Below are 20,869 nucleotides of genomic sequence, written 5' to 3'. Positions count from 1 at the left end.
GGATCTATAGAAGAGTAATCTAGGTTTAAGAGTGCCTATAACCAAGTGATTAGGTGTGCTTGCCTGAGGTCAGGCAGTAAGCTAGTTTCACAGCTCAGGGGGCACTTGTTCCTGCGTTGTGCTCACAGGACAAGAGCGTGCTGACTCATCCATATATGGGGATGTATAAATGCCTGTTTATAACTTGTTTTTACAGGTTAGTAATAAAATCAAATCCATGAGATTGCAATCCTTCCTATGGTAATGGAACACTGTCACCACCAGCAATTTGACTTAAAATTTCTTTTAGTTTGTAAAAGAAACTTAGTTCCTTCTTTGTTTATGCCAGTAACACAAAAGGTCATAGATTTACATGTATGTAACCTTTATTTCAGTAAACATTTTCAGGAAAGTTTCCATATAGGTGATATCTTTGACAAATGGCTGATACTATGCTACCTAAATAAACTTTTATTTGGCAATGTCAAGCCAAGAGATGGGAAGTCCAAGCTAGAGGTATGCGTCCTAGTGGAGTGCCAGCCTAGCTGACATTACATCTGAAAATAAAAGACCCCAGAGCAGGAAAGACTGATGCCTTCTGCATCAAGTGCATTCTCCACTTGATAGTAGTGGAAGGATAGTGATGATTGATGAAGATTAAGATGTATCTCATCTGGAGATGAGAACCTACATAAGCACCTGAGGAAAACATTTACTCAAAAATAAAATTATTGATGTCTGTAACATAAAATAATAAAAAAAAACTTTAACTAAGGAAGTTAGAAGCTAAAAAAGCCAAAAATGTGTCTACTGTACCAAAAAAGAATCATGTAGAAAGAGGACTAAAAATTAGGAGAAAAAGGAGAAACAAAGAGAAGTGTAAATGAATAGAAGAAAACTCCTTCAGCTTTGTGCTGCAGGGGAGGCTTGTGGTTGTGAAAGCACACATGGTCCTGCCAGGGGAAATTTCCTTCCTTTCCTTTTATTATAAGCTTTTAACCAAAGTATAGTTATTCTTATTGGACTTGGATAAGTAAATAGTTATCATCATCGGGTAATACTGAAGTCCTTCAAGCCTGGCTAATTAACATAACTTAAGGGTGTAGCATTTTTTTTTTACATGGAGAACTTTAGCTTAAAATCCTCAAGTCCTTCAAAAATTTATTTTTTCTCTCTCTTATCTTTTTCTCTTACACATCTGTAGATGAAGTCAATGCCAGGTGTTTACTCATATTTCCTTAAATACCAAGAAGACAACAAAAAATTTAAAACATTATATATATATTATGTGATGGAGGTGTGAGGGAAAAGTACAGAAATGTGGGCTTTCTTGGGATATGTCAAATCACAGACCTTCCTGGAAAAGACAAAAGGGCAAAGAAAAAAACAGCCATGAGAAAAAAAACATCCACAACAGAAGCCTGTACTGCTGTGTCACCTTCCACGTCATATGAAAATACTTTTTCCAAAATTTGGAAGCATTTCTTAAGAGCTGTGAGAAGTATATTGTTTTTTTTCTTTTTCCTTTTCAAAGCAAAGTTCCACCCTTGCTTGCTCGCTCTCTCTCTCTCTTTCTCGTCTCTCAAAAAAAAAAAAAAAAAAAAAAAAAAAAAAGTTTTGAGAATTTCACTTTTCTATTCACTGCAATCCTGGCCAAAGTAAAGCCCTCTTTTACATTGACGTCAAGATCTTTACTAAGATTAGGGTTTCATTTCTCTATTGCAGCAATTAGCCAGGGAATGTATAAAAGGCTTCAGGGAAGCAAGCTAGGACTCCAGAGGGGAAAGCACTTTGCACCATAGAGAGATAGCTAGAGAGAGGGCGAGAGGAGGAAGGCAGGAACAGAAAGGGGGGTGGGGGGTGGGGGGGAGAGAGAGGGAAAGACCGAGAGAGAGGGAGGGAGGAAGGAACAGAAAGTTTGTGTACATAGACCTTTTTAGAAAAAGTGTTGCTGCACCTGGTAGCTAGCTTTAGTGACACAGAAATGAGAGGTCCGAGCAGTGCTTAAATAGCTCAGAAACAATGGGATAGTGCAGGAAAGTTAACAATTAACAATCTCAGTTTAAATTTTATAACTACAGAGAATTGGAAACACAGCTGCCTCTCTCTTCAATAAAATCAGAAAGTCTCCTGGTTAAGGGAAGAATTTTTGTTAACATAGTTTCTGAGAAATAAAAAGCAGCTCTGAATTGATTGGGTATCATGCAGTTAACGAGGCTGCTCATATTTAACTATCTCTTCTCATTTTAAAGGGAGAAACAGCCAGAGGGGTAGTGAGGCTTTCAAAATGCTTTTTACTTTATTTTTTTAAATGAGGGTACAGGACAAAAAAGGGAGCTGAAGGCATTCGAGTGAAGAGAAGCAGCAAGGAAGATGGGTCTGCTAAGTGTGGATTTGCTGATCACGCTGCAGATCTTGCCGGTTTTTTTCTCCAACTGCCTCTTCCTTGCCCTGTATGACTCCGTGATCCTCCTGAAGCACATGGTACTGTTCCTGAGCCGCTCCAAGGCTGCGCGCGGTGAGTGGCGGAGGATGCTCACCTCGGAGGGGCTGCGCTGCGTCTGGAACAGTTTCCTCCTGGACGCCTACAAGCAGGTGGGTGTGCGCCCCGGGGGTCCCCAAAACTCGGCTACCCACGGCTCTGCGCACTACACCGCACCTTCCTCTCTGAAGTTCAGTTTGGGGGGATAGCCCAAAGGAGACGCAGACTAAGCCAGGGGCTGAGGCTCGGCTCGGGAGACTGGGGAGCTTCTTTCTGCCTGCTCTGCCACTGACTCCTTTGTGCAGCCACAGCCACGTCATTTAACTGTGCCTCAGTTTCTCCGCCAGTAGGAATAATACTCTTTATGCTTATTAAGTACCTTAAGATCTTTGGGAATAATTAAATAACGTTCTAAATATTTTTAAAGCGATCGTTTAATCATTTGCCCTGTAGATCCTCTGAAGCTGTACATAAACTGTATCTTGAGATAGAGCTCTACACAGATAGATGTTATCTAATTTAGACAGAATTATTTTAGTTAAAGGATAAAGGAGCCTTTGTCGTTATATTGATACTTTCTCTTACTCGTATGTTAATTTTTACATTGGAGGAATCATCCAGGTAATAGTAAAACTAGACAGAGAAAAACAGTGAGCCCTTCTTCAGTCACAGAAGCAGGGACAGTGGGACATGTCAGAGATTAAAAATGAACTTGACAAGATGAGGGGCAGCTGTCTGATAATTTAATTGAATAAAGCTAATAGCACTTATGTAACATGTACTTTTTTCCCCCCTTTTAAGTTTTGTACAGACATGACTTAGTGGTATTGCCCAGGTCCCATGGGCAGTAGTTATAGTTCCCTTTTATAGTCTGAAAATGAGGACCCAAAAAGATGAATCTTTTTGCACAGGCCACCCAGTTAGTAAGTAGAAGAGCTGAATTCAGAGTCCTGTGGCTTCCAAAACAGTGCTCAGTCTGTTAGAATGGGTTGTCTTATTTAGACCATCTAATTTAATATGCCTCATCTGTCATGAGGTCATAGGGGTCCTGTCCAGACGATAGCTCTGTATCTTCAAAAAGATTTATTTTTGTATCACCTTCCCCTCAGTCCCCTTTCATTCCCTCACAATGACTTTTGTATTTACTCTTACCTAGAGACATGAAGAGCTGCTTTGTTGGCTTAGTGATATGGAATACAAACTACCTAGCCTGAAATCCAAGCCATGGGTACATTATTTTTCAGCGTAAGACACATGTAAATAATATTACATCTTGCCAAATGGGTCAACCTCTTACTGGCACCATAAAAATCAGCCAGCTGCCTACTCAAATAAAGTAATGCTGAATACTGAAGCTCACTATTTTGCTAGCCCTTCTAGTTTCTTTTTTTAGTCTCTTTATGGACATTAAGTAAGGAAATTTTTTGGTGGCCTTGTTAAGTAGACTGGTAAACACAATCGCTTCCATTTTACAGACAAGGCAAGGCAGGACAGCTAACATGCAACTTGGTCAAGATTCCAGCAGAACAGCCAAGTTTCCAGTTCCAATGTCTGTGAACTATATGTGGGCCAGGGACTGGGAAGGTGTGAAGCTGTAAGGAACCTGAAGAATTAAATATCTTAAATTTCATTCTGCTTAAATAATATAAAATGCTTTAAAATAAAGATACTACATGCCTTTTTTTTTACTTCCCAAAGGCATACTTTGCATTTTCCTCAGCTACTGCTGATATCAACCATTGAAGCTAGAGGGAGGATGGCTCTATGCTATTTTTGGTTTGGGCAAGGAAACATATACCTTGAACTTAGATAACAGAAAACTCTCCTTTATCGCCTGTAAATGACTTGGCTTGTTTATACTGGTCAGGCTTTAAGGTCCTTAGAACAAATTCTTGGCCTCAGTGAACTCAGCAGAAAAATTCATAAAAAATTCAAAATAGCTAGATTTTCTAACATTGTACGAAAAAGAGGGAAAAATCCATTTATACCAGGTATATTTAAGGAAGAACAAATTGATCCTAGCAATTAATGGAAAGACTACCTTTTCCTGCATAGAATTATGGGCCGGGCCAGAAGGTTTTTGGAAAATCTTGATTGCCACAGAGATACAGAATAACTATAGAAATTGAATTTCTTAAGGGGCAATAAATTGGGTAATATTAGGAGAAGAGTTGTTACTTTCATAATAGTGGAGAGTTTTCTGCTTCTTCTGCAAGGAAGAGAAAGAAAAAAATGGTTGAATTGGACAGCTGTACTGGTAGAAGTGAACAAATTTTAAATATATCCTGTTTTGCAGCATAAATTTTAAAAAAGCATGTTAAATAGATTAAATGCTGTCCCACAAAGCATCTTCTTCCTTGGAATATCTTTTCTTAAATCCTGAATGGGATCATCTAATTGTAATATCTAATCCTAACCAATTAGGACAGGTAGGAAATGAAATTATTAGGGAATCAGGATATTAAACAGCATTGTAAAATGTAGTATCCATTACAACTACGACTGCTTATTGCTCTAGTTTTTTAGTTGAAGTCAAGCATTAGCAAAGTACTTAAGCGTGTGCTTAAATTCATTCTATTCAGGACTATTTATGATATAATCATCATTTTTCAGCTAGAATAGCTGAATTGCAGATGGCTGAGGTAGCCCAAAGCAAGACTGCCAATTAGTAGAGCATTTTGGATTAGAACAATAACTACGTCTGGTTGTACAATGTTGTGTATCACTTACATGGAACTCTTCCTGACTACATTTCACAGCATTTTATGTAAGAGTACTTCATAAAAGGTCATAAGCAGAAGAAAATATTCTGGAAGCAATTCCAGAAAATGTCCCTGGATAGATACTGGTTTCCAGATTAAAAATAAATTTATTCCAGGAAAATAGTTCTGCCTTGGAAGCACACAGACTATTCCAGAATTAGATGACTTTATTTCAAGATTAGTGTGTACAAGAGATTATTTTGGGATAGTTGAAAAAGAATGTATCTGAAAACAGCTATTCTGAAATATTTCCCCTTCCAGTAAAACTTTGTAGTATCTTAGACAAAATTCAACTTGCTTTTGTTCTTTTAAGTATTATTGCACAGAAAAATTTTGGTTAAGGCGTTTAATTTGTAGGCAAGATAATCAGGCAACAGTTGAAGATTTTGTCATTCTCAGTGAGTGAACAATGCAGTCTGATATAGTGTATATGCAAATATTCGTATTCTCTTTTATTGGGACATTTATACGACTTCCCCACACTTCATTGTCCCAGCGAAATCAAATTAATTGAACACTTATTTATTTTCTTATGTACGCTTTATCAATGATTAATATATTTTTTTACTTCCTGAGCTCTGAGTTCAGTATATGTCATGCTCAGTGTTGATATTGTCTGCTTTGCACCTTTTTATCATTTATATAGCACCCTCCTCCTATTCTTTCCTAAGAAGCAAGTGTGTCTTATGTTACAACAAGGGAGACTTTAGGACCAGATTAGTAACCATAACAGGGATAAATAGAGACCGTAGTCAAGTTATAATAACTAGATGATTGAAAGAGTGCAAGTATGGTGGTGTTTTATTATTTAGATGATACTTTTTAATTTATTGTTCTTTATCTACAGAAATAATGAGTAGATTGACTTCTGAAGAGCAGGGCGGATGAATTTAAAAATACAAACACACTTACATATATATGTGTGTATATATAAAGATATTTACATGCACATTTATATGTACATAGACATACATATATGTGTATAAATGCACAAATGCATACATAATTGGCTTTTTCATGAGTCAGTCCACTGTCATTATATGTATATATGTGTGTACATATATATATGTATGTATATATATGCACCCATATATATGTATAGATATGGATGCACCCACCCTCATAGATAGGAGATAAAAAACAAAAGAGATTTTTAGTAGGGTGTTCAAATACTCTGTGTGATTTATATAAGCCATCTGTACAAATGCCAATGAAAATTTTGTTTCATCTCACAACATATATACTGAATATGTCACACATCTTATAGAAACCCAGAGAAAAAGTTAGAAAGTTTTTTTTTTTTTTTTTTTTTTTTTTTTTTTTTTAATCATGGTATCTATTTTAAATGTTTTTTTACTCTGTAAGTTCTATGCTTTTATACTGGGATGAATCCACTTGCCATGATTCCAAAATTATTATCTTAATATGCTTTTTTAATCCTTTTCCTGGATTAGTGAGTTAGCTGTGGCTATCATAGCTGAAGTGGGTTGTCATAAAGGTTTCACAAAAAGGGAAGCAGTCCAGTTAGTTCAAGGGGGTTTTTTTTTGCACACAGGGATGAAAATGGAGGACTGCTTAGAGATGATGTGGAAGAAGTGAAGTTAGATCTGCAATTTTGGTTAAGATGTTTAATTCATAGGCAAGATTATCAGGCAACAATTGAAGATTTTATCATTCTCAGTGAGTGAACAATGCAGTCTGATATAGTGTATATGCAAATATTCAGTATTCTCTTTTACTGGGACATTTATATGTCCTAATTAGAGAAAAATTATTATCTTAATATGTTTTTCTAATGGCTACAAGTGGAATTTTCCACACCAGTGGCCAGTGCTGAGGAGCAGTGCTGAGCAGTTCAGCAGTGCCAGGGGCAAGTTTTATGTCTGAGGAAGGCAAAGCTGCTGGTCCCGATCATAACTGGGGGCTGGAGGCTTGTGCTCGTGGACGTCTAATGTTGTGCTGTGCAGGGCAAGAGCTCAGCTAGGGATTTCTTTTAATATTCCTTGCTCTCTGGAGCAGCCAAGTGATGCACCTGTGCGGGGTAATATGCCTACGTGCATATAGGCACATGTGTGCGTAGGTACCTTGCGATGCTCAGGGTGGCCTTGGGGTCTCAGCAGGTGGCTGGTTACAGTGGGGTATAGGTACACCTCCAGCTTTTTGCCATCTCTATAACGGGCCAACAGCAACCTCTGTCATGACAATATTGAGAGGAAGTTTGGCACAGGATCTTGTCTGCCAAGCACAGGCCCAACTCTAGAGTTAGTAGCAAGTGGATTGGCTTAGTAAACACGCAGTAAACACGCAGTAAACACCTCTCCGAGGCATTTTGAGGAGGCATGAGTAAATTACCAGAGTGGCCTCTGGCTGCTTCTGCCTGTCTAATGGGCACGTTTATTCTTAAAAAACACTGGTATGTAAAGCAGTATAGCCTGGAAAGCTGCCATAGCTTTTGATAAAGTGAATGCACACTGTGCAACATTGTCACAAAGCAATATGTGAAAAGTAATGTAAGGACATGATCCTTTACCTGCTGTTCAGATGTCTAGTGCCTCTTTGCTTTGAGGAGATATCTTTTAACAGTTAGAACAAAGTTATAACCCTTCTATACCTATTATTTGTAATTATTTTTTCTGGCAAGGTAAGGAAGTGTCTTTCTTCACGTTTCACTATAATGAAGGGGATTTGTGAAATAAATGCTGTCCTAAAGAGCTTGTGTTGTATAGTTTCATGGTTTTGAGCTAGATATTATGTGGAATTTAAAATATTTAATTGGATTTACAAAGTTCAGAGTTAGCAAATTGTTTCATTGACAATTTCAAATTAAAAAAAAATCACGAAAGAAGTGAAAAAAACAAAAAAAAAAACACAATTGAAACCTTTGCTGAAGAGTTTGGAACCTCAGTTCAACAGGATTTGGGCTTATCATTGTGATTATCATTAAAACTTTGTCATTATTAATATATAATCATGCTTGTTATAGTAGTGTCCAGGGACCAACATAGATCAGGGATCCATTGTATTAGGTGATGTCCAAAACAAGACCAAGGGGCTTACAGTTTAGACATTCAAGGCAAACAAAGGCTACAAAAAAGGAATATAATGATTACTATTCTGTATGAGAGCTAATCCTGCCTATCTTATTTTGCAGATCTAACTTCACTTCTTCCACACCATCTCTAGGCAGTCCTCCATTTTCATCCCTATGTGCAAAAAACCCCACTTGAACCAACTGAAAGGCTGCTTCCCTTTTTGTGAACTCTTTATGACAACCCACTTGAGCTATGATAGCCACAGACAATTAGCTAACTCACTAATCCAGTAAAAGGATTGTACCCAGTCCTTCCACCCCATGTCTACGTCTCCAACAGATTCATCACTGTGAATTCATACAATGCTAAAGCTGAGGAAAAAGAAAAAATAATCATTCAAATTAACTTCAAATATTTCTCAGATGTCCATTACCCAGACAGCAGTGACTGATAAGAATGACGAAGATCTCTGTCATCTCTGGGAAGAGTCCACAAGGGCAGCTGAGGGCCTAGAGACCCCAATATCCTTGACTATGGCTCCCCATAGGCCATGCTCCCCTCTTTGAAGAGCATTAGGAAGCTCACTGGAGGCTCCTTCATCACAGGAACTAAAATTCTCCTTTTTCTATTATAAAAGAGTGCAAGGCAAAAGGCTTCTTTATGCTGTTCCTCTGCTATGCTTGCTCATTTGTGAGACTGGAAGATGTTAAGAAGGACAGCATTTGACCGGTTTGTTTTATCTGGAATTTGTCCTTTTAATTTTTCTCCCACTTCCCTCCCTCAGCTTCACACACCTGATCCCAAATAAGGACTCTAGACTCTGGAAGAACTCTAGTAAATTCCAGTGCCTACTCTTCAATCTGGGTACTCAAGATTCTCAAAGCAAACTCCCTCTACCTCATGATAAATGAAGAGTTCCCATTCATGCAGGCTACTCCAAACAAGAGCCTCCTGTAATTTTTATCCACTGCACAATTCTGGATTATGTAAAAAAAAGAAAACAAAATCAATAATATGTATACTTCTGCAGCCAGAATCTGATAATGTTTTGGATGAAACACTGAGAAATATCGGGCTCTTACGAGGCTATATTTAGCTGAATGGAGTCAAATCAAAGTAAAGCAGAGAATCTGAAAAGAAGTAAAAAGCTCCAGGGATTCAATTCATAACCAATTGCTGGACTCCAATCCCAAACACAGCATGTCCATATGTAAATGGCTAATATCGCAAACTGCTAATTGTCTGGCAATAGCTAATTTCTTTGAGGACTTGACACAGCCTAATAAGTCTGCCAGACTTTGAAAATCCTTCACACAGGGAATGAAAGACATATTCCAACCCTGCAGGATCCCAGCAGGGTTATGCTAAAGCTGATAAAAGTGAAACAAACAAACAAACAAACAAACAAAGGTAAATGAGGAGGTGATGTTTTGTCCACGGGGCTTTTCCTAGGCCTCATGGAGACTGTACAGTTAAAGTTAGCAGTATGTGCTATTTCTAGCCTGTAGTTTATGAATAGGGCTTTCTTTCCTACTCTCAAGTCTCCTTCATTTTGCAGTCTGCGTGCTAAAGCATCAGTAACCTTGTCCCCTTTCACTCTGCGTGCAAATTCAGAGATGGAGAGGCTGCACCAAGGCTGTCAAGCAAATGAAATTCACACAAATGATGCAATTGCTGCCTTAGTGTAGGGTTGGGGCTTGCTACGGGAAATGGCCAGACTGACTCTCACATTTTACTGGCCAACCTTGCAGGCCCTAGGCAGGCTGCATGGGAGGGAGGTGCCTGCAAACTGCCTGGCTTCCGCCTCAGCTTGGGATCCAGAAGGCCAGTGTTGCATGCCTGAGTATTCATGCACATAAGTACGTGATTATAGAAATGCTGGATCGCGTGTGAGGGAAATTCTGCTAGTTTGTTTCTCAGAATTTATATTTTGCCTGCCTTTGTGTAAGATTTCAAAAGCGGTTTGGTTGAATACATTTTTTTTGTTTGTTTTTTCATTGTGTTGATTTTCTTTTCCAAGAGCTATTTTTTATTTCAATAAGTAACAACAAAGAAGACAGCCAAGGCCCACAATGCAGATGATCAGCAAGGAGGATATTGTCATCCTGTGTCAATCTGTTCCACAGCCCCAGCAGGGTGAAATAAAGAGTCCTTTTGGGAACGTCAGTGCTCCAATTAGTGGAGATGCCGCTGCTTATGTTTAAGCATTAACAACTGGGCAGGGCTAGATTTTGGAGTGCCTGACACTGGCATGGAACAAGGCACCGACCTAATTACTCCTTTGCAAGAGCAGAAAATGCCTTGTGAATGCCTGCTTGGCAAGGATGTCTCATTAAGAGAGGGGAAAAAAAACAACACAAGCACTCCTAGAAACTCCTAGAAATTAACATGATAGGTAACCTGCGGCCATGAGACTTACTTTGTGGCTGTGGAAAATAAAGAGAAACCTCTATGAGGTGACATAAGGCACATTTGTAGCTTATTTTCTAAATTTCTCTATTTTTTGGTCAATAAGAAGTCAGAGTGACAGGGTATAAACTTGTATTTTTGGAGAATAGTAAAAGACAGTGCCGCCCTTGGTATCAATGTTAAATGATACTTGAAGGGCATTCCCATGTGAATGTTCATCAATGGGAGTTGCTTTATTAGCCTTCAGGGTTTGCAAACTTGTTTAGGAAAAGAAGCATTTGGTAGACTTGAATGAGCACTTGGTAATGTGGAGCACACAATATTTAGCCTCTCTTTTTGCATAAGCAGAATGTGGTTTCTCAATTAAACACTATAGTGTTGGTCAGAGCATTTTCAGTCATAATGGCTTTGTTAAAATAAAAACAGAACAGGGGAAACAGCTGCTCAGTTGTTGCTGTCTCCTGAGCAGTTCTGTTTGTTGTTCGGTTTTACTTTCTTCTTTCCTTTTTACCTTTAATTTTCTTGTCCTCTGAAGGTTGCCAACAAATATCAGAAATTCAAAGTGTGTTGCTTAATTGTGATTTATGAGATAAATCACATCACTATTTCTTTTCCTTGACTGGATGAGTACACACTCCTAAGTTCTGAAATCTATTTTTCATCCAGAGAGTGGATGCAGCACAGATACTTACATGTCAGACATTGCTCAAAAGACATATTTTGGGCAATGAAGCTCTGAAAAGGCAATGACTTGGTAGCAGAAGAACAATTAAAATTTCCAGACAGAGATATCTAATGTTTGTGCCATTTTTATGTGATGTGCCCTTATCCAGTACTCACCAATGTACCATCAAATGTTGAGTTGTCTGGCAGGCCTGTGGATTGAATACAGCCCTTAGTTGATTGTACCACTTCCAAATGATCTTGGCCACTGTATTTTTTGCTCATGTCTGATCTTTAACATTATTTACTTCCGCTTTGCCTATCTTATTCCACAGAATGGCAGAGAGAAATGCAGATGTTCAGCAGCTCAGAGGAAGAGTACCTACTACCTGCTAAGGAGTAATCACTATTGGTCTGTAGCAGTACTTCTTAAATGTTACAAAGTGAATCCCTTGTAACATTGATAAACACTAAACAGCTTGAGTCTTCTTGTCACTGTCTCTCTTCAGAAATAATCTTTCCTTCTAGAAAGCTAGGATAAAGCTCTTTTCTTTTCTTGAGTTCAGCAGAGAATCCACCTGTCCAGCAGGTCCTAAACACAGCAATTTCAAACCTTACTAGCTTCCAAAGGCATGAAGTCAAACACCAGACTATTTTTACCTACTACCAGGGTTCTAGCACATAACTAATGTTACAGATGCAGGTTTACCAGGAGCAGTGATGGGTTTTCCTCTCCTGGAAAGGAAATTTGTGTCTCGATTTGTTCCATACAAAATAGCTAAAATGATTTTTATATCCTCTGCAGACATGTTGTGGGAAGTTCTCATTTAGCTCTAAAATCTTTTAGGTTTAGGAGAAGTGTCTTACAAAATCTGCTTTGACTAAATTCAGTTTCTGTTGCTAGTCTGATGCAATGAAGCTGAAACATGCAAACTGTGGATTTATTCAGGGTAGTCAGGTTTCTCAGGAAGAAATGGAGGACCTAGATCTCAGCAATAATGGCATCAGTTAAGTATTCAGCTCTTAACTCAGCTCCATTCAGGGAGCCCTCAACAAGTTGGAAAAATGAGCAGAAAAGAGCCTCATGAAGTTCAACAAAGGGAGGAATAACCCCATGCACTAGTACAGGCTGAGGGATAACCTGCTGGAAAGCAGCTCTTCAGAGAAGGATGTGGGAGTCCTTGTGGACAAGCTGACTACAAGCCAGGAATGTGCCCTTGTGGGGCCAATGGCTGCATCGTAAAGAGTGCTGCCATCAGGTTGAGGGAGAGGATCCTTCTCTACTCAGCACTGGTAAGGCCACACCTGGACTGCTGGGTCCAGTGCTCAGCTCCCTGCTACAAGAGAGGCACAGAGCTACTGGAGCAAGTGCAGCAAAGGGCTATTAAGATGATTAAGGAACTGAAGCATCTCTTATATAAGGAAGGGCCAAGAAAGCTGGCAGTGTGGAGAAGAGAAGGCTCAGGGTAATCTTATCAGTGTGTGTAAATATCTGAAGGGAGGGTGTACAGGAGACAGAGCAGCACTCTTTTCAATGGTGCCAAGTGACAGGACAAGAGGGCACAAACACACACTGGAAATTCTGTCTAAATATAAGAAAATACTTTTCACTGCACTGGAACAGGTTGCCCAGAAAGGTTGTATATTCTCCATCCTTGGAAGTATTCAAAAGCCACCTCAGCATGATCCTGGGCAGCCTGCTCTGCCTGACCTTACTTGAGCAGGACGGGTTAGACTAGATGGTCTCCAAAGGTCCCTTCCAATGTCAATCATTCTATGATTCTTACTGCACCTAACTTATCAGTAGTGATACCTGATATGTAATGTAAAATGAACACTGCACCAAAAATCAGTTATTTATTCAGTTTTTACAGAGTTCACATTCAGTTTTAGCTTCTGTTTACTTCAGTAGGAGCATAACTATATATTGTATATAGTTTGTATATTGTATATATTGTGGTTCTATAGTGATTATCAGCCAAGGATCTTGGAGCCCTCTGTAGGCTTCACTTTATTCTGGCGACCTTCTTTGTGAGATCTATACATTCTGTCTTCTTTCTATAGGCAGGGAAATTAAAGCACTGTTAAGCCAGATGACCTTGTCACAATTGTGTATTCATTTTAGGTTAGATCTGAGGTTAGAGCTAAAAAAAGGTTAACTTCATCCTACTTCAACTATCATATAAACTTTCTTCTTTTTCTGGTGCCTTTCCCTCAATCTTCTTCTAGAGAAATATTGCAGTAGAAGGAAATGTGTTACTCAAACATTGATGAAATTGCTGAACAGTGGTTAGAAAACCCTTTGGAGAGTGCAGTCTTCAGTGGCTCATTGTCAAAACAGAGCAATGTATTGAGTCATGTACTGCAAAGTTCTCTTTTGGATATGGTACTGTCTGCATTTTCATTCCTGGTCTGTAGGATGGAATTGAACACACATTTATGAAATCTGAAAACTTCTCAAAGTTGGGAGCATGTATGGCGGGTATTGTGGTGGTCAGGAATACAATTTGGAATAGTTTTGAAGAATTGGAAAAATGATTTGAAAACGTAGGCTGCAGTTCAATGGGACCAAGTGCAAAGCACTAGATTTAGGCAAGACTGCTGAAGTGAATAAATCCATGATGGGGGGGGGAGGTGGAATGACTAGATAGGCAGAAAATCACCTGGGGATTATAGCTGTTCACAAGCTCACCAGTAGTCAACAGTGTTCGTGATGCTTTCAAAAAAGCAGTTATCTCCTGGAATGTATTAACAGATGTAGCCTCTGAGACACATGAACTACTTATCTGATTCTTCTCAGAATTAGTAAAAACTCTACAGAAGGAGAATCCAGTTTTGAACACTACTCTTCAAGAAAGATGTGGAGCAAATGGAGAAAGCTCAGATGAGGGCGGTGAAAAAAAAATCATACATCTAGAAAATTTGTCTGGCAGAAAAGTTAAAAAGACACAGGAGGTAGTCTACCTGAAAGCAAAGACAACTAAGGAGGGACTTTATAAGAATCTGCAAATGCATAAGGGTTGATGTGAAGAGGAAGGAAACTGTCTATTCACATGTCTGTGGTGGACAGGACAAAATAGATCTCAGAACAAGTTTTCTAACAATAAGCATAATGAATTGCTATACCTGTTATACTTCCCTGCACTGAGAGTGGAAAGGGACTAGAGACTTCCAGACATCTAGATGGACTAGAGACTTCTTGAAGATGCTACTTTTGATGATTTACTAAATCCAAAATCCCTTTGCTAGTTCCCACGCGGGGAGTAAACTGTGCTATTTGAACAGGTGACTGCATTTATTTAGAGAGAGTAATTGAACAGGCACTGGGGAAACAAGTCACACTAACTTATTATGTTTTCATTTGTTTTGCTATCAGGTTAAACTAGGAGGAGAAGCCCCAAACTCCAGCGTAATTCACGTAGCCAATGGTAGTGATGGCAGCACTAACAGCTGGAAGAGTGTTGGTGGGAAGTGTGGAACCAAATGCCACCTTCTGGATTTTGCTAACTCAGAGAGACCACTGGTGGTTAACTTTGGTTCAGCTACCTGACCACCATTCACAAACCAGCTGTCGGCCTTCAGCAAGCTGGTGGAGGAGTTCTCTGGTGTGGCTGACTTTCTGTTGGTCTACATTGACGAGGCTCACCCATCTGATGGCTGGGCTGCCCCTGGAATCTCCCCTTCTTCATTTGAAGTTAAGAAACACAGGAACCAGGAAGACCGATGTGCAGCTGCTCACCAGCTCCTAGAGCGATTTTCCTTGCCACCTCAATGCCAAGTAGTTGCTGACTGCATGGATAACAATGCTAATGTAGCCTATGGTGTTTCATTTGAGCGAGTGTGCATTGTTCAGAGACAAAAAGTTGCCTACCTAGGAGGCAAAGGCCCCTTTTTCTACAATCTCCAGGAAGTTCGGCTTTGGCTAGAACAAAATTTCAGCAAAAGATGAAATCCACTCTTTACAGAAGATATATCAACAGATGTGTCCCTTTAAAGTGATGTAAAAGGGAAAGAAAGAAATTATAAGCTGGTTTGAGTAAGGCCTTTTGAATGACTGCAGGATAACACATTTGATAACAAAGTCAAATGAACATAAACTAGGAAAAGAAAAAAAAAACCTAACTCCACAGAAATGTTAACTGTATGAAAAAATCCCACTCCTGCATTCCCTATGGAACAGAAGAGGCTTCTGTGAAAAGATGCAGCTGCTGAGCAGGAAGAGTGGTGAGATGAGCTCCATCCCCCGGAAGAAATCAGTTGCATGAAGTGTTGGCCCAATGGTGAGTCAGATGCCTTGCTTCCTGCATGAAGTGTTGGGCCAAGAATGAGTCAGACACATTGCTTCCTGGAAGGCTCATTTCTTCCTGGAAGGTGTTCCATGGAAAGGCAATGTCGTGCATTTCATCAGAGACACCTCCTTATCCTCTTGTGGCCAATGCAAGCAACTTGGGAGGAGCTGCAGGGTTTGCAATTAATTTGCATAGAAATGCAGTGGAGTGTGGCAATTGTCTTTTTCTTTATCATGGTTTTATTGTTCAGAGACTACAGGAACCTGCAATGCACTCTGCATGCAAAGTGGATGCTCAGATCAAGATGAAACATCATATGCTGGTATTTATACTCTTTAGGGATGCCTCTCTGCACAGCATATTAACTATGTAATTCTATCTGGAGGTTTACATCCATGTGTAGGCCTGTGCCTGTTGAGAAAGATGTTAAAATCTATGGAGTCAGACCAAAAAGACAAAAATGATCAAATGACCCCATTGATTCACTTAGAAAATTTAAAAAGCTGGACTGTTTGTTACAACACACCAAGAATTATCCAGAATGTGCATCAAGAGACAATAGCTTAGCTGATGCCAACCCTCAGTTCTCAGAACTGACAACATGCATTTATCAATATTCTCTGGTTTTCTTCTCTTTTTCCTTCCCCCCCCCCCCCCCCCCGCCCCCAGTCTCTTTCTGGCTTTAGAGAAACAATAGCAAGAGGCTTAAAGGTAATTTCATTTTTAGCTTTTTTGAAAGTAACTTATTTTTCACTCTCTTATTATTATTTGCAGTAATGACCGTACTGATGTATTTTGGGGATGGAGGAATTTATACACAACTTTACCTCATTGAAATGGAAACCTATCCAGCCATTTACCTTGTTAAATGTGGTCATGCTGGTTTTAGTATCATAAATACCTGCAATAGGTAGTTCTGCTATTGGATGTAATGGTGTATACTTGTTTCATGCATGTTCTCAGAAGCCTTCTCAGTAATAGTAATGACAAATAGTACGAATTAACATGAATATGTGTAAAAGATGGCAACATTTTCATAGGAATGGGTTTGAGAAGTATTTTTAATTATGTTGAAGGAAATATTGTCATTAAGTTTAGATCTTTTTAAAACTCAAATGATTCAGTCAAGCCTGGTGAAAGAGCAAGTTTACAATGAGCTAGGCCATTAGAACTGGGAAGTGCAAATCCATATGACAAGGTGAACTATCCAAGTTTTCCCTCAACTCTGGCAGAAACATGAAACAGATAAACAGGACAAGTGACAAAAATTAAATTAGCTCTTAATTTCTCATCCTGCCAGTTACTAGAGATATGATATATTAGTACTAACACACAAAATAACAGAAAGTATACACACACACACACACACACACACACACACATATAAATATTTGTGTTTTCGTAGTGTCCCTTCAATGTTGTGGTCTACTTAGACAATGTACAAGGTGCTTGGAAATGTATTTTCTAGCACAGATCCGAAATACTGACAATAACATGACTGATTTCTCACATGTTCAGGTTCATACTTCCCTTCCTTCTCACATTTTTTCTTCACACACAATTAAGCATGCATACTTGCACAGTTAGGTAAAGCATATCAGAGAAGCTGGTAAAGAACAGTCTTCAGCCCTTTTGGTTAGCCCTGTTTGTCAAAAAGTGTGTGTATGTGTCTAAATAGATATATGTACATATATATATATATGTGTATGCATACATATATATGTGTATAAATTTTTATCTATGTATACATATGCATACAAACGTAAGTGGATGTTTAAGGTCAATAGTAATTATCATTCTCTCCTTCCATTCATTAATGTTACTGTAACTTAGTTTTCAGTGTGGAAGATTATTATATATTTTTATGACGTATTGGGATATATAACTGAATTTTTTTAACTTAATACCATAGAAACAGTAACATAGCCATACTAGGTGGATCCTTTGGTTTGTTTAATCCACTGTCCTGCCTCTGACTGTATCAAATGCTTCAGGGGAAGGTGCAATAATTTCTTCTTGAAGTTTCATTAGCTTCAGTCCTTATGATTTTTGTGCTGTCTAATGTGCTAGTTGATGTGTTACTCATCCCTGTGAGGGGCTGATCCAGAGGTTTGGGACTTAAATATTTTAAATATTTCTTGAGATGATAAAATCTAAAATCAAAAACCATTCTGTTTAAAAATGAAGAGAAACAAAGAAAAAAACAAAAAACCTTTTTGTTAGATTTAAATTGGTTGCTTTTCAATATCATTCACAACTCTTCCTCTTGTATGCTAAGAAAGTATGAACAAGAGTGATCTCTGTTTTCTCCTTGTGTCAGTGATTCTGTACTTTATATAGAGATTTATATAGTTCTTCTTGTTTGTTTCTTAATCCAAACAATGTTTCACATACTTACACAGGTCCATATTTTTTATCTGTCTCTGAATCTCTTCTACTTTTGCTATACTGTCCTTTTACTCAGGTGAGTAAAGCTGTAGACATTATTCCAGAAGAAAATATACACAATGCCGCACAATAATCACCTTCTCCGTATTACATTTATTCTAGTCTTAGTTTACCTGAAACTTCATCAGTCCAGGGCAACTCCACATGCTTTGTAAAACTTAAAATTTCAAAAGTTCCAGTATGATGGGGAAAATAAGAGAGAATGAAAATTCTTACAAGTTTAATTGTTTGTTGGGGAAACGCTAGCCAGATGTTTAACAGAGCTGTTGAAACATACCTTCAGCTCAGAGGAGAGACTCTGAGTTAGTAATTCAGTTGGTTAATATCCTTTTATATTTCTAAAGTTACACGGGTTTTTTATGCCAGTTTCCTCCTTCCTTTTGGATTTCCATTATTTTGTCTCAGTGAAATATCTTGTTATTCCTAGATGCCTTTTCATTATACAGTATAAAGGAATTACAAAATTGGCTTCTGTAAATTGGAAATTCACAAGGATTTTCCACAAGAAAAAATACACAATAATTTCATTTCTTTCTTGGCAACACGAATACCTTACTATGCCCAAAACTTAAAGATGGTTCAACCTCAGTGGTTATCAAGACAGGAATACATTTTGTAAATCCTTAAATTTTCCTCAGCAAATTTGTGGTCAACAAGCAGGGGAAAATATTTTCAGTAGAAATGGGCTTAGAGGGAAAAATATCTTTTGCAAATGGCTGATGAAAATTCCATAACTTTATTTTTGTTGACAAAAATAAAAAACATTTTATAGAAAAGCTTTTATACTTCATGGATTGTTCTCAGTTAATGATAGAATTGGACATATATCAGATATCTGAAATTATTGTAACAGTGAGTTGTTCCAGGTCCACGCAGAAATTCTACTACCTTGCTAGCATAATATTGCACAACTCGTCTGGTCCATTGTGAAGCTGTATTTGCTTTTGTCTCTTTCTTTCATTGTCTGAGAACACTAAACTGTGTTGTTTGAGAAGTTTCAGTATGGCATATATATTGAGCAATAGCTCATACAATAGTTGCCTGAAAGTATTCTGGAAAGCTACTATATATAATAAAGACCTCAATGCTATGTCTCTACATTAGTATGGGAAACTTCTAGTGCTTTTCCTTCATTTCCAGCAAGCTAGAAGTTATTCTGGGATATCATTCTACATTTTTTTGTGTTTAACATCATTATTTAGCACTGTATAAAATGAACGTAACACATTCTGTACAGATAAAAATGATTGCATTTGCTCTTGCTTGTGTAGGCAATGACATAAATTCTAGGCAGCAGGAAAACATGCCCTGCCTTTTAAAAAGAAAAGTATCTATTCCAATATATATTGTTGCATATAATGTCTAAATACTTTGAAAAACAAAATGCAATCATTTTTATGAAGGTGATCTTGGCAGAAAAATCCACAAAGTTTCTCAAAAAGATGTCAGTGCTATGCAATGTTCAGGTATGCGTGGGGAGGGAGGTTATGTTTCTGTATTTGTGAAAGTGGCTTTTCTGTGATACGGAGTGTAGATTTAAGGGGTTTCAAGACTTTCATCCAGTACTATAACCAAAGCAATAAGAGAAATCAGGTAGGGAATCAGGCCAGTTTTGTTCAGCTCTATGCCATGTGAGTGCTGGATCCATATTCAATGGATGGGTCCAATTTAGAGGCTTCAGGAAGGAGAGATGGAGGTGAGACTTGAATGTTTGTGTGCTTATGAAGACCGCTAACAAAAGAGTACCTAACTCAGTTGGCGTTCAGATGCCACCACACTGGCATTCCTCTCTGCACCTTAGTGTCTCTATGTTTGAAAGGTCTCTTTGGTGGCCACTAATAAGAGTGTCGGGGTATAGATGTTTGTGTGTACTGACTATGTGTGTGTCATTGTTTAAAAGTCAAAAATACACTTTGTAGGAGAGCCAGCAAACTTTTGTTACAATATGGTGCTCCATGAAATATGCTTTTTAGATTTTTCTTGTATTATAATAAAATCTAAAGGAAAATCTCTGTCTCTTCTGTGTCTTCTTATTCTATCTAATATACAGTACTGGAGAGAGTCCAGTGCAGGGCTACAAAGATGATTAGAGGACTGGAGCATTTCCCCTATGAGGAACGGCTGCAAGAGCTGGGCCTGCACAGCCCAGAGAAGAGAAGACTGAGGGGGGAATCTTATCAATGTGTATAAATACCTTAAGAGAGGGTGTCAAGGGGCTACACTCTTTTCAGTTGTCCCATGTGACATCAAGAGGCAATGGGCAGATACTGAACCACAGGAAGTTCCGCCTGAATATGAGGAGGAATTTCTTCACTGTGAGAGTGACGGAGCACTGAAACAGGTTGCCCAGAGAGGTTGTGGAGTCTCCTTCTCTGGAGATATTCAAAGCCTGCCTGGATGCAACCCTGTCTAACATGCTCTAGGTGACCCTGCTTGAGCAAGGGGGTTGGACTAGATGATCTTCAGAGATCCCTTCCAACCTCAACCATTCTGTGATTCTGCGAATCATGACATCGGATCAAAGAAACTTAAAATAGCATTTAACAGAATAGCCTATGTTGCAGTTAGGATGTCTCAAACAAGCTCATCCATAAATGCCAGAACTTACATTTTTCCTTATTTAATATCTGACTACTGGTTAACTTTTAAGAAAGATAGGATAGAGAAATTTGAGAGCTACTAGGACAGCAATTTTATCTGCACAGTATGGCAATGTTTCAAAAAATATGTTCTTGAAGAAAGCATACTGAGCTGTATGTAGTCCTACATGCCACTTTCATTTCATTTCAGTGGATAACCTGCAAA

At 38.5% G+C, this 20,869-nt stretch overlaps 1 protein-coding gene across 2 annotated transcripts; it reads left to right on the top strand.

Moving 5' to 3' along the window:
• Positions 1 to 1,793: 1,793 nt before the first annotated feature.
• On the top strand, positions 1,794 to 20,025 carry DIO2 (iodothyronine deiodinase 2). Of its 2 annotated transcripts, none has more exons than XM_062577439.1 (2): positions 1,794 to 2,574; positions 14,704 to 20,025. In XM_062577439.1, the coding sequence occupies exons 1-2, from the start codon at positions 2,353 to 2,355 to the stop codon at positions 15,319 to 15,321; spliced, it is 840 nt and encodes a 279-aa protein (XP_062433423.1). In that variant the 5' UTR covers positions 1,794 to 2,352; the 3' UTR covers positions 15,322 to 20,025. The 2 variants fall into 2 exon arrangements, with proteins under 2 accessions (XP_062433423.1, XP_062433424.1); XM_062577440.1 differs by having other exon boundaries at positions 14,704 to 15,276.
• The last annotated feature ends 844 nt before the right edge of the window (positions 20,026 to 20,869 follow it).

The sequence above is a fragment of the Rhea pennata genome, chromosome 5, assembly GCF_028389875.1.
Source record: "Rhea pennata isolate bPtePen1 chromosome 5, bPtePen1.pri, whole genome shotgun sequence".
NCBI classification, from domain to species: Eukaryota; Metazoa; Chordata; class Aves; order Rheiformes; family Rheidae; genus Rhea; species Rhea pennata.
The sequence above is the reverse complement of the archived record's forward strand: the minus strand, read 5'-3'. Positions and strand labels throughout refer to the sequence as shown.